Raw genomic sequence first — 13,396 nt, forward strand, 5'->3', positions numbered from 1 at the left:
ATAAAAAAATACTTGACCAAAAACATTAACCTGAAACGGAATGAATGGACAGACGAACTGACGGACCAGAAAACATAATGCCCATAAATGGGGCATAAAAACTATTTATAATAGTTAAACAGAAACTGTGAATAACAAAGAGATCAGTAATACAAAATTTATGTACATTCCTGATTAAAGGAAACCATCAATTGATTTTACAAGACTAGGGTCTCTTAAATAACTATTATTTTCCAATTTTAGAGGGCCTATTGTCTTGTGGTTTCTGCCTTTTATCTATTTTTCTACACAAAAAAATATTATTAATAGGTCAATCACGTCAATGATAACTTTTAATGGTTACAAAAGAACTCCTTCCCCATGTGGCATCAGATTTCTTCTATGATATAAAACACTCTTTTATGTTTTAACTGAAAATCTTCTTTTATTCAAAGTTGATTCCATTCTGATGAATACAACAAGCTTGTAAACTGATGTTTATATTTGACCCCAGAAGAGGACAAACAAGTTTTAATGTTTGAGGAAGGAATATTGTTTTGTTTACTTTTGTTTTTTAGCACATAGAGCATCTTTACAAATAGAGAAATAGGGTTCACAAATCTGAGAATTGGATATCACTTGATTTTCGTCTTTTAAATTAAATTATGCTCCCCACAAACAAAGTTTTACGAGGGATATAAGAATCTGTCAGTCTATCCCAAAGATAACTTTGTACCATTTAACTTTTGTTGATTAAACTTGGTATGCAGATTTATTGTGGGCTGACATGGGTGTGTGGCATATACCAAAGTCATGTCACTTTGAACTTAACTATGACATTTGCCATTTATATAAGTAAAACCATGTCCAATTAGTGTCCTAAGTAACCAACTCTGTTGATTCCTTGATGCTTCCTAAAATAAGTCTCAGGTATTTTTTTGTGTTGTATTGTTGTGCTACCAGTACATGTAACATAGTAAAAATCCTCAGATGTATGTTTGATTTTTACAAAATAACAATTTGATAACAGAACAAAGATAATTTGTTTTTAAGTTTTATTCCCTCAAAAATATAAATAATTCAATATGTTTGTATAAATTTCAGACATAAAACAATATCATAGTTCATATAATAAAAAAAGATTGTTTTAATAAATATTGCATAAAGAATGATGTTCATGTCATTTATCTTCCACAAATACTTAAACAATATCACAACTTCATTTTAAATAATCTTTTAACAACATAAATGCTACAACTAAAAAACAATGTCTGACTGTCTAATTAAATACCGGGTATTGGAATGATAGGGTGATTGTGTCAATGGAAGATCTTTGAAAATGTTTACAATTAATTCCAGTAAAATGGTCATTATGCTATATTTGGAACAATAGAACGATTATGGAAATCAGGGTCTATGTAATGTTAAAAAAATAATTCCAGTAATATAATGATACTTTTAGTTTGAAGGATATAGCTGTCAACAAAAAGAATTCACAACATTAATTCTGTTTCTGAAAATTTGAGACTTTGTATTAAAAAAACTCTCTTTTATTTCAATAAATACAAACTTAATTGACCTTGACAATTTTTCCAATTTCTTTTTTTCTCATTGATTGATTGTTGCTTGGAACCAATATTTGTCAAATGAATATTTAAAGAAAAATATGAATAACAAAGACAAGTAAGCACTAATAACACTTAAGGTTAAACTTTTCTAGTTAACAAATTTTGGATTATCCCATAAATAACACATGATATATACAACAACAACAAAAATAATACAACTTGTGGTCCCTTATATGATTGATTAATGGTATCTTAATGTCCAATGGCAAATATTTCATGCATGTTCAGGACGAGTTGAATGTGCAATTTGAAATTAAAAAAAAGGTGTTAAACACAGAATTTGATGCTAGGTTAGTAGAAGCATACTATGAGGGTATCTAAATACAAATATAAAACTTAATATCATAATAATGTCATTATTTAATTATTATATCTAAATCTAATTCACCAAAGAGTGCTGGAAAGAAAAAATACTATAGCAAGCAATCTTTTCTGCAGTAGTCTGAATTCCAAATAAATTTTCAAAAGTTTAAGGATTAAAAAATTGATGTTCATAAAAAGCTGTATCAAAAAAGGCAAATGACTTTATTATATTATAATGACTGCATTATTTTCTTCTTTATTCAGATTTTGAATATAAAAAAACATCTATTGTTCTTCACCTTTATATACCTCAATAAATATTATTCAAATCTTTAAACATTGATGGTTCAATAGTATATCTTTACTTTACAATAATTTTCAAACTGGCATATCTCTTTTTATAAATTTATGACAATACACATATTTTCTTGGTATTGCTACATTTACACAATATTACAGAACTATTTTCAGATGAAATATTGGACAATATGCTATAAAATGCTATTATATTTTTATCAGAAAGCTGCCGCAGATCAATAAGATAGTATGCCTATAGTGCTCAATATGAGTATTAGTCATACTTTTGTTAAAGCCATAAAATTTGATTTCCTATAATATTTCATTATCAATATACTGTAAACCAAATCATTTTCACAGATTATGTTTTGATATTCAGCCCATTTGAACCAACTGCAGCAATTTCGTTTCACTTTTTTCTCATTTCATAATTGTATTCACATAAACAGGGTTCAACTTTGATATATTCACATTTTTTTTACTGACAAAGGTGGCATAAATAAATGTCTATCAAAATGAGTTGGTTAACAGTATTTTACAATGATCCCAGAATACATAACTTTACCACACATAAAAAAACCCAAACAAAACAGAAAATAAGTAAAACACACTTCTACAGGATATGAACAGATAAGCAGCATCCATTTAGTCTTATGTCATACACACTGTTTAAGTAGAACATTTTGAAAGAATCCCCTATTTTTTCATACAGCAAATTTAAGAATTAACACTACTTCAATTAAAATGATATACAAAGGATAACTGAAAAGTCAATATCCCTTAGAAGTCTTTACCAAAATCTATCAAATCATTTAAGAAATGATCCCATGAAATACACCACTTATTCTATATGAACTTGGATAATTTAAATAATGGAAATGTTAGCAGTCACACTTCTACACCCTGTTATAACAATGTTTAAAACCAATATCTAAATGTCTCTTGAACACATTACATGATAATCTGAGGTTCTGGAACTGATACAGCTATAGATTTATGAGGAAGGATTCTACCTCCATTTATATATAGTTCATCTTTAACTGTTACATCTTCTCCTAACACTGATACATTCTCCATTCTTACCTACAAAATGTAAATAAAGTTAATAACAAGACAAAAAGTTCTCAAATTTAGCAATAATGATAACAGCTTATTCTTTAAAGTATTCAAGCTGAATTATCCATTCTACTTCAAACAGGGTTGGCAAAGTATTACCTGCGTGGGAATTCCCGGGTGGGAAAACACGGGTTTTCCCGGGCTGGGCAATACTCTCTGAAATTGGTAATAGTGGGCAATACTGGGCAATATGATTTTCTATGCTTATTTTAACACTAAATAGTAAAGACTTGGTACAGTTTCATAGTATAACAGCTAAATATATACTTTTATACAGATAACCATTGACAGTCATTTCTAGAAGATTAAAATATCAATTTCATTCTCTTCTCTATTAATTCTATATGTAGGCAGAACAGAAGATTTGTACATTTAAAGATACCTTTTTAATTACCAAACATTATTTTAATAATCCAAACTTTGAAACATGCATTTTATTGCAGTGTTTAATTGACTTGTTAATTTTATTTGTTATACATTCATATTGCTAAATAAACACCCTAAGGGATCATGCCAATAAAACTTATAGAATTATAAGGGCTGATTATTGTTACATAAACAAATCTGTGTTCTAATCTGAATAATTACTAATTAATAAGTGACATTATTTAAATGTAATTTTTCTTACAATTAAGTAATTGTTAATTCTTAAATTAGGAGTTATATTTATTCATGTTATTTGAAAGAAAAAAATGTTTTGCTTTATATTTACTGTTTGCCAATCTAGACAAATGCTAGACAAACAAATTAGTGTATAAATATCTTATTAAATGTATTACATTCGTGATTATCACAAGTATTTTATATTACCCAGTATTGCCCTGTATTACCCACTAAAACCCAGTAAAACCCGGATTTTCCCAGTATTTCCCACTGGGCTGGGCAATACTCATAAAACCAGGGCTTTTGCCAACCCTGACTTCAAATACAAGAAAGATTTGTTAAACATAGAAATAAGCATTTAATAAGGGGCTTTTGTTGCATCAAAATTCATGTATACTTTCAAAAGTAATTTTGAACTCCTTTGTCTTTTTAATATTACTTTCACTACAATTAGAGTTGAATAATTTGTGTCAAAAGAGTGAAGCAGTTGTAACTCAGTTACAACTGCTTCACTCTTTTGACACAAATTAGAGTGAAGCAGTTGTAACTCAGTTACAACTGCTTCACTCTTTTGACACAAATTATTCAACTCTTATAACAAACAGTTCTCTTTTCAATGATTTTACGGAACATTATATATAGACACTACACCTGTAGATTGTTTATTACAAATAGATGTCTTATCCTTATTTTTACAGTGACGTTGATTATAATTTTAGATATGATCCACAATTACTTATATATGGGTCCTCTGAATAGATTATTCTCTATGGTTTCCAATTAAATGCAGCAGTAAAATCTGTAACATTGCTTTTAAAAGTACTTACATTGATTTTTTTTTTTTTTTAAATTATAACAAACTGGTAGCCTTTTAAGGTCGACTACATGGTATTGGTTTAACTCTAAGGTTAAAGGTAGAACAGTTACCTATAATTGCTTACATCTACATCATTTATGACCTGTAGATAATTGTCTCATTGCCAATCATACCACATGATCCGCATCTATCTGCTATAAGAAGTTATCTCCCTTGACTTACCCAGCTACCAACACTACACTTCCATCCAACTATACATGAATCAAGCCAGGAATGAGACTTAAGATGTGCTTCTTTCAATACTGTACATCTCTTTATACAGACACCATCTTCTATTACAACATTTGGACCTATTGTTACATTTGGACCAATTCTACAGTTATGTCCTATTTTGGCACTAGGGTCCTGTAAAAGCATAAATTCTTTAAAATCATATACATGTATAAGTTATTATATTGGTCCATCTTGTACAGAAATTTTTAAACATAATTCAAAAAATGTTCATTTAAATTTGTGTTAAACAAATCAAATAAAAGTATGTCACTTGTGAAGTCTGAATTCGTTTTATAACTAACTCTCGTAGGCTTTTTATTTTGATTGATTGTCATAAAGGTTTTGTTTTAAACTACAGAACAAAAATATTATTTCCAAAAAAAAAACTAAACACTTGATACTCATGCACAAATTATATTGGAATATATCAAAACTATAAAATTTTAGCTTATAGTTTCAGAAAAATTAAGAATAATTGACATTGTAACTCAATAAATTTGAATACTTACAACTAATACATTTCCTACTACTCCCTCTCCTGTATATAATTTCTCAGGTGATTTCTGACGTAATGATGTTAAATACATACACATGCCTGTCAGGAAATCTTTGGGCTGGCCAACATCCATCCAAAATCCTGTCAAAGCAAACTTAATTTTAAATATGTCTCTTTAATCAAATTGAATAAATAAATAACACTGTAAATGAAACAATCACTTCCTATGGGATTGATACCTCTAATATGTTGAGAAAATAAATCATCAAGTCTTGCAGAAGTCTTAGCAAGTTTGGTGGATATTTCATAATAGCAATTTTCAAGGAGTTGTATATTAACTGACTGATATCCTATTAACAGGATGTAGTGCAGACAATGCTGATGATGCAACATGACAGAAGTATATGTGTTCCTTAACCTGTTGGCCAGTGCCAGGCGATACAACAATCTGTGTAAACTAAAAACTTTTAATATATATTCCTTTTTCAAATGGGTGTTGCAAACTATCCAGTGATTTCAAGAGTTATGTCCCTTACCATAATTATACTTTCTAAACAAAACGATACTTTGGTTTTATTTTTGCTGATGTAGCAAGATGATGAAACACAAAAATGAAATTGACTAAATAGTATTTAACACAATGTTTAAACAAACCTTCTAATTCCATAGCATATAATTCATTATCTTTTGCCATAAAAGGGAATACTTCTTTTTCAATTGATGTTGGTTTTAGCTGAAATAGAAAAAATATGTTGAACAATATATAACCTCAAGAAGTAATTTCAGTATTTCAGGATAAGTGTTACACAAAATAAACCACATTTTGATATACCGTATATTCTTAAGACATTTTTGAATACAGAAATATGATAACAATTTGTTGCACTTGAATAATTTCCATTTGATAAAGTTGAGATCAAAATTTTTAAAGCTGAGGGAGATACATCATCCATTTATTAAAATTTATCATTGGAATAATAACAGCACATTTTTACAAATGTATTAAGGTACACGTTTGTAAAAGTGGTATTTAAAGGATAATTTTAGAAAATCCTTGATCATCTCAACAATATTGATTATTTTGTTTGAGCAGGATTGTTGAAAGCGAGAAAAGCAATCGCTAAAATTGAGAATGGAAATGGGGAATGTATCAAAGAGACAACGAGTTCAAATGACCCATTTTAATCTGTTTATTGCTATTTTACCTTTGTCAACATTGTCAATTTAATTTCATTGACAACACCACGTGCCCCCTTAGTTTCTTGCAATCATTTTTTATATCACTTGACTCTGCTGAGAAACTAAATTATCAGTCAAAAAGATCAAAGGAAAATTTTGTAGAATAGTGATAATGAATATTATGATTATGTAAGCTTATTGTATTTCTGCGTGACTTTTTCAAATTTAAATGTAAAGTCATTTCATATACTTACAGGAATTCTTTTGAGGATTGAAGGATTAAATATATACATTCCAGCATTAATTTTATTGGAAACATATTCCTGTGGTTTCTCTACAAAGTTGTGTATTCTACCATTCTCAGCATCATATACTACTACACCATACTTAGATGGTTCTTCTACTTTAGTAACCTGTTAAAAAAACATCTTAAAAAATAAGATAGGTACAAATAAATAACAGATGTTGATAAAACCAAAAATGGACACAACTGTATACTTCTAAAATAACCAACAAATATCTCAAAAAAGAAACAGAAAACATACAATCTAAGATAATAGTATACAAAATATTTTCACAAAGTACCATATTAAAAACTTTTTTTTTTAAATTATTTGAACTGAGAGGTAAATTATTGCAAATAAATGTTGTTTCAGTGATTCCTGACTTCTTTTATGTATATATTTTTGCTGAAAGTAAGTAAGGTAGGTATATGATATATATACTTACAACTATAGTTCCCTCCTTCCCATGGTGTTTATGGAACTGTACCATTTGTTTGAATGGGAAATCACAGATTACATCACTATTCAATACGAAGAATGGTTCGTTGTCTTTTGTTAAATGTTCACTGGCAAGAGATAAGGGTCCAGCTGAAATAAAAAAATGAATATTCTAAATAACTGTTTGGAGCTGCATCTTATTTCTCCTGTAATATTCAAACAATTTGATAGATGACAATAGTTGAGTGACAATGGATGAACATTAATATTAAGGAATGAACTGTTACACTGTGGATAAAATGCATATTAAATGACATGTCATTTTTGTATGTTATGTACATGTTGTGCAATTCAGATTTGGACAAAGGGAAATTTGCAAATTGAAAAAATAAAATCTTACAATATTAAAAAAACAACTTTTAATGACTGGAGGCATGAAACAAACATATTCATTTTACATAAATAAGGCCGTTAGTTTTCTCGTTTGAATTGTTTTACATTTTCATTTCAGGGCCTTTTATAGCTGACTATACTGTACAGGCTTTTCTCATTGTTGAAGGTTGTACGGTGACCTAAAGTTGTTAATTTCTGTGTCATTTTGGTCTCTTGTGAAGAGTTGTCTCATTGGCAATCAGTGTTCCAGCTAGGCCGTTTTCAGAGGGCGCGGCGCCCGCCCTTTTCCGAGTGGCGCCCTGTGCCCTTTTTACAGTTTCCAGGGCGCCCTGCCTTTTTTGAAGATCGATTGCATATTGATTTGTTCGTATATAATTGATATGATACGCTAATTACTAAATTTTACCTGGGGAAAAGTTTATGACTTTGTTTATGACCCCAAGCTAATCAACAGTTACAACTGGTGTCATAATCTGTTGTTATAGGTAATCCGTTTATCAGATGGGTCATTAATGATCATCAACATTAATTCATTCAAATAGAATCGGTCAGTCGGCAATTATCTTTGAAGAAATGTGCATACAACAACTTGGGCACAATTTGCGATGTTTACCGTAGTTTCATGGAGGAAACGTTAACGTAATGACAGAAAGTTGAAAACCATAATAAACTCGTTGAAGACATTGTTTTACTTGTTTTCCCTGAAATAAACAGTAAATTCAGACGTATTTGTCATTGGCTGCCTTCATTTTTGATACGAAAATAACAAAATCGGCCGCCATATTGTGATCATATTTACATCATAGTTACGTGCTGTTTATATTCCTCCAAAGAAGGAGTACACCCGAATAAAGAAAGATAACTCAATCTGATTTTTTCCCTTGCATTGAGTAACCGGTTTTACCCATTCACATATTCTAAAATATGTCTACACACTACTTGCTTAAGAATATATATGTTTAGGTATTTATTTTGAGTTATGGGAAAAGTTAAAGAGGATCTTAGTAGCAATGTTGGTAGGGACTAGGGTGCCTTGGTCATCTTTTTCTGTATTCTTTATTTTTGATACAATTTTTCACTGTTGCTATATATCCTTAAGTTGTGCAATTTACTGAGCGCAGCTGTTTTGTGCTGTATTGCCATTAAGCACAGCAGGGGTAGAAAGGTGAAACTGGTAAAATGTGGTAGACCATAGAAACAGTATGAAACAGTTCACCTTTAAAACATACTGCATATTAAGTTCAACTGTGCCAAGCAATGATAAAAAAAAATTGTGCGACAAGCTGCTTGACAAGTTTCTCAGCCTTAAAAGTAGAAAAATAGAGTTCTATATGGGCAAATGATGTTGTTCTTGTATAACCTGTGGTTCAACAAATAAACACAATGTTTGATTAACATCTTTTATTAAAATATGCCCTTTTCATATTATCATATCGCGCGTTAAATGCCCTTTTCAGGATTAGCACCCTGCCCCTTTTGAAATCCTAGCTGGAACACTGGCAATCATACCACATCTTCTTTTTTATATATAGAGAATAATGCATGGCAAAAACATTACCAAATGCGGTATCACCCTCAACCAATATCATCACTTGGGCCTAAAGCCCTTGGACTGATATTGGTATCTTATGATGATACAGCATGTGATAAGTATTTAGTCATGTTTTATATCCTTTTTCATATAAACATGTATAAACAGAATATATAGGAACTGCTTACTGATCCAAAGCACCTGGGTTACCTTCAGTTATCATGGTAATGGGACTTAATTATTAAGTCGACATGTCATTTGAGTTTGGTATCCAAAATTGTTGTTTGTATCAGAATTGCACAAAAAGATGCCAACTACTTTTCATTTATTAAAATGTCTTAAAAAAACACATTCTTACCAGTTCCTAATGGTTCTGATTCTAATGATATTGTTATGGTTACTCCTAGCTGAAAAAAAATTCATAATATAGAGTTATTACATGTATCTTACGATCAGGGTTTCCGCTGGCGGTCGCCATTTTCGCAATTTGCGAAAAAATAATAATTGTGGCGATTAAAATTTGTCGTTGGCGAAAGAATTTGGCGAAAGAAATATATAACGATTTTTTTTCAACCATCTTGTTTATTTACTTTTTCGGGTTTCTCGGACTTAACCTAATTGGAAAATACTCGGAATTCACCTTGAACTCGTTAAGATTTTGACAGAAAATCAATAATCAGCTGATTGAATTTTTCAAGCTATCGACAACAAAGGACTAATTAATAAAGGTGTTGATTATACATGTATTGTTTGACAAAATGATATGGTTAAATGGCCTAAGTGGCCCCCTTCTTTTAAAGTTGTTAAAAATATAATATAATTTCCCCCTTTTAAGTTAAAAATAAAGTTCTTCTTTTAAAAAGAAAATTTTTAGTGTTTATTCATTACAATGTAGACTCTAAGATAAGATTTAGAGAATAATCATAGACAACAATTGCATGGGCAAAATCATCTTATTTAGGGGGTGGTGGAAAGAAAGGAAAATTGTAAACAAAATAATATATGTTACTTGGCGACAAAAATAGTAAAGTGGCGAAAAATATATTGTTTTGGCGAAAGAGGTGGCGAAAAAAATAATTGACCCAGGGGAAACCCTGCTTACGATTATAAATAAAACAGTCATTTTAAGATTGTGTTACAAAATGTTAACCACTGAATTGTATACATGTATAAGAATAAATTAATTTGATTATTCGAGTTGCATGTAATTACAAAACTTAATCAGTGATAATCTCCTTAATTGATTTACATATATTTTACTCTTAATGGTTCAAAGGTTAAACGCAGAGGATGTTCTTCACTTTTCATACTTTTATATCCCCAATGCTACTTATGCTAGTAGTTACAACTTAACCTATTCCAGCACATCACAAGTTACAACCAATGAATCAAGCTCTTTTCAAAAACATAAATTAATATTTTTCCATTGGAGAACACTTTCCAGAAAGAGGTGAAAATACAAAACAGGAATTAGGCTGGACAAGAATACCTTTTGTTCCATAATCCTCATTTCTTGTTCCATCTGTTCTGCTCTGTAACTTACAGCCAATACAATATGTGTAGCACCTGCCTAAAAACAAATTTTGTACATTTACTCTTACATGTAGCAACTTTACGTTGTTTATGACAATGACTGGTAATTTAATAATATAAGCCCTGCATGACCCCCCAAAAAATTGATACCTAACAGCTACATTTACATTTAATAATTATCCAACAGTAATTGAACTATTACTGTTTTATATATTTAATAAAAGCTAACTATATAATTTTACACAACAATGGATAAATTGGACTATAAGGCTTAGAATAGTTATTATAAATTTCAGCATGTTCACTGTTTCCTCTAACATTTTAACTTTAATGTTATACATTGTACATGTATACCACCAAACCAAGAAGACTCATCACTTCAGTATTAATCTAACCTCAACTAAAGCTTCAAGCTGATGAAGCAGCATAGGCTTGTTACCAAATTCCACCAATGGTTTTGCACAACTCAGGGTCAAAGGTCTTAACCTTGTACCATAACCTCCAACAAGAATTAAAGCCTTCATTCTGCAAAAGCAATACAAACATTATGACATAAGTATTTCCCATTCTTCTTCTTTTAGGCCAAAATAAAAAAAACATGTTTGTTTCCCCTCGCCCCGACCAGGTCAAAAATAAGCCCCAGAGTCAAAAAATTATTTGCCCCCAAAAAATCGGATTTTTTTTTATTCCCGAAATTAATTCGTTTCCATTCCGACATTGGTTCTGATATTACCGGAAGTCTTCCCGGAACTCTCTGGAGTTATCTATCAATTTAGCGGTATGTATCGAGGGTAAACTGTCCGCTTGAAAGATGGGCGACAAGATTGCATTGTCGTCTTCTGTACGAATTAAGTACAAGGACGTGTCAAAGGTGTTACACATCGTGGTAAATAGATTATACAGCTTTTCAAATAGGTGTACATGGAACGACGTGTTGAACGATTTAACTACAGATGATGGTCACAACATAGATAAATTAGATGAAGTGACAGTTTCTGTGTCTGCATGGTCTGATAAGATGGCTAACGGTGTGACTTTTGAGCCCGATTTTGCTGAAGAAATAAGAGTTGTTCATGATTTTGACAAGAGACTCAAATACGTCCAATTTGACATTATAAGGGACGCACCACCTTCAAATGACTAATAGTCATGCACAAAATGCATTTGACGTCCTAATGAGAAAAGCTAATACTCAGGCAAACTCGAAAGTGCCTTCCAAACTTGATGAAACACCACCAAGATTTACTGGTAAGTATGTTAAAATTATTTAAGGTAAGAATTTTCTTTATTTTCTTGAAGGCTTGAGACGGTGTATGGTTCAAGTCATTATAAATTAACCTGCCCCACACCAACTCAATTTCTATCTACATCCCAAACTTTAGGCCTGAAAAATGGTGTGGGAGGAGCTAAAATGGTAACTTCCTAGGCGAAATGCTGCCGAAATTTTTTACAGGTGTGGACTTTGTCATTTTTTATACCCCGCCACAAGTAGTGGCAAGGCATTATGTGATACCCTCCGAAAAATTTGTAGGTGTAAAGGGGAAATATTATATACCAAACATGATAGCCTATTGATTAATTTTTTAGCTCAATTATGTGGGCTATTGCTATTCACTATATGTCCTTCGTTGTCGTAAACTAACAACTGATAAGTGGCCTCCAGTGGACAAGTCAAACCATCCATGACATCCAGTTGGAAAAAAAAATTACCTGCCTGCCTGGTCTGTTTACAAAGAGTAGACCCGGGGGGTGGGGAAACAGACATTCTTTTAAATGTGGCCTTATATATTTCAGAACTCCATCAACATACATTTTTTTGTACATGTAGTGATGATAGCACTGATTTTACCGATTTTAATTCAGGGTGAATGGACCAGATATCATATAGATACATAGATACATGAACATTGATGACAGGGATAATTTGATTAAATTGTAACTATTGATTATTGATTGCTTAACATCCAGTGGCAAATATTTCATATATGTTCTGGACGAATAAATTGTAATAAAACTGACACAACTATATCAGTTGCTTGAGGATACAGGATGTTAAGATACATTCCTCAGGTTGGTTCAGAGGTTTTTTCTTTCTTTTTTGCGCTAGCTAGGTTATCAGAAATAATATATATTCTACACTATAGGTTATATGATCTTATTATATAGGGATATAGCTGCGAAAATGTAGCTCTATTGTCCTTTGAAATTTTTTTGCCATAGTTCGCAAATATCAAAATCATCAAAAGGACCTAAGAGCTACGTTTTCGCAGCTAATAGGGATACAAACTATTGCATCATGACATTTAGTAACAAGACAAGGTAATTTGGAATTGTAGAGGGTGTTGGATAAATCACTTGAACAGAAATACATGAACATACCTTAGTAAACGTGCAGATCACACAAATCAAACTTTACTATAAATTTCGTAGACACAGTGAGCCGTTCTGACAGAAGTGTTGTTGTTAACGAGCACCTGCCACGACGCGCTATACATAATTTACTTCCGCTTCCGGTTTATCACTTCA

The 13,396-nt window shown here is 31.1% G+C and overlaps 1 protein-coding gene across 1 annotated transcript; it reads right to left on the reverse strand.

Annotated features, from left to right (window-relative positions):
• Positions 1–1,026: 1,026 nt before the first annotated feature.
• Positions 1,027–13,396, reverse strand: LOC134726516 (mannose-1-phosphate guanyltransferase beta-like). Its single transcript, XM_063590924.1, has 10 exons — positions 13,250–13,396; positions 11,266–11,395; positions 10,827–10,907; positions 9,696–9,744; positions 7,421–7,563; positions 6,946–7,104; positions 6,167–6,245; positions 5,526–5,653; positions 4,966–5,148; positions 1,027–3,290 (listed from the first exon to the last, which is right to left on the reverse strand). Exons 2-10 carry the CDS (start codon positions 11,392–11,394, stop codon positions 3,159–3,161), a joined length of 1,083 nt encoding a protein of 360 aa, XP_063446994.1. The 5' UTR covers position 11,395; positions 13,250–13,396; the 3' UTR covers positions 1,027–3,158.

The sequence above is a fragment of the Mytilus trossulus genome, chromosome 1, assembly GCF_036588685.1.
Source record: "Mytilus trossulus isolate FHL-02 chromosome 1, PNRI_Mtr1.1.1.hap1, whole genome shotgun sequence".
In the NCBI taxonomy this organism is placed as follows: Eukaryota; Metazoa; Mollusca; class Bivalvia; order Mytilida; family Mytilidae; genus Mytilus; species Mytilus trossulus.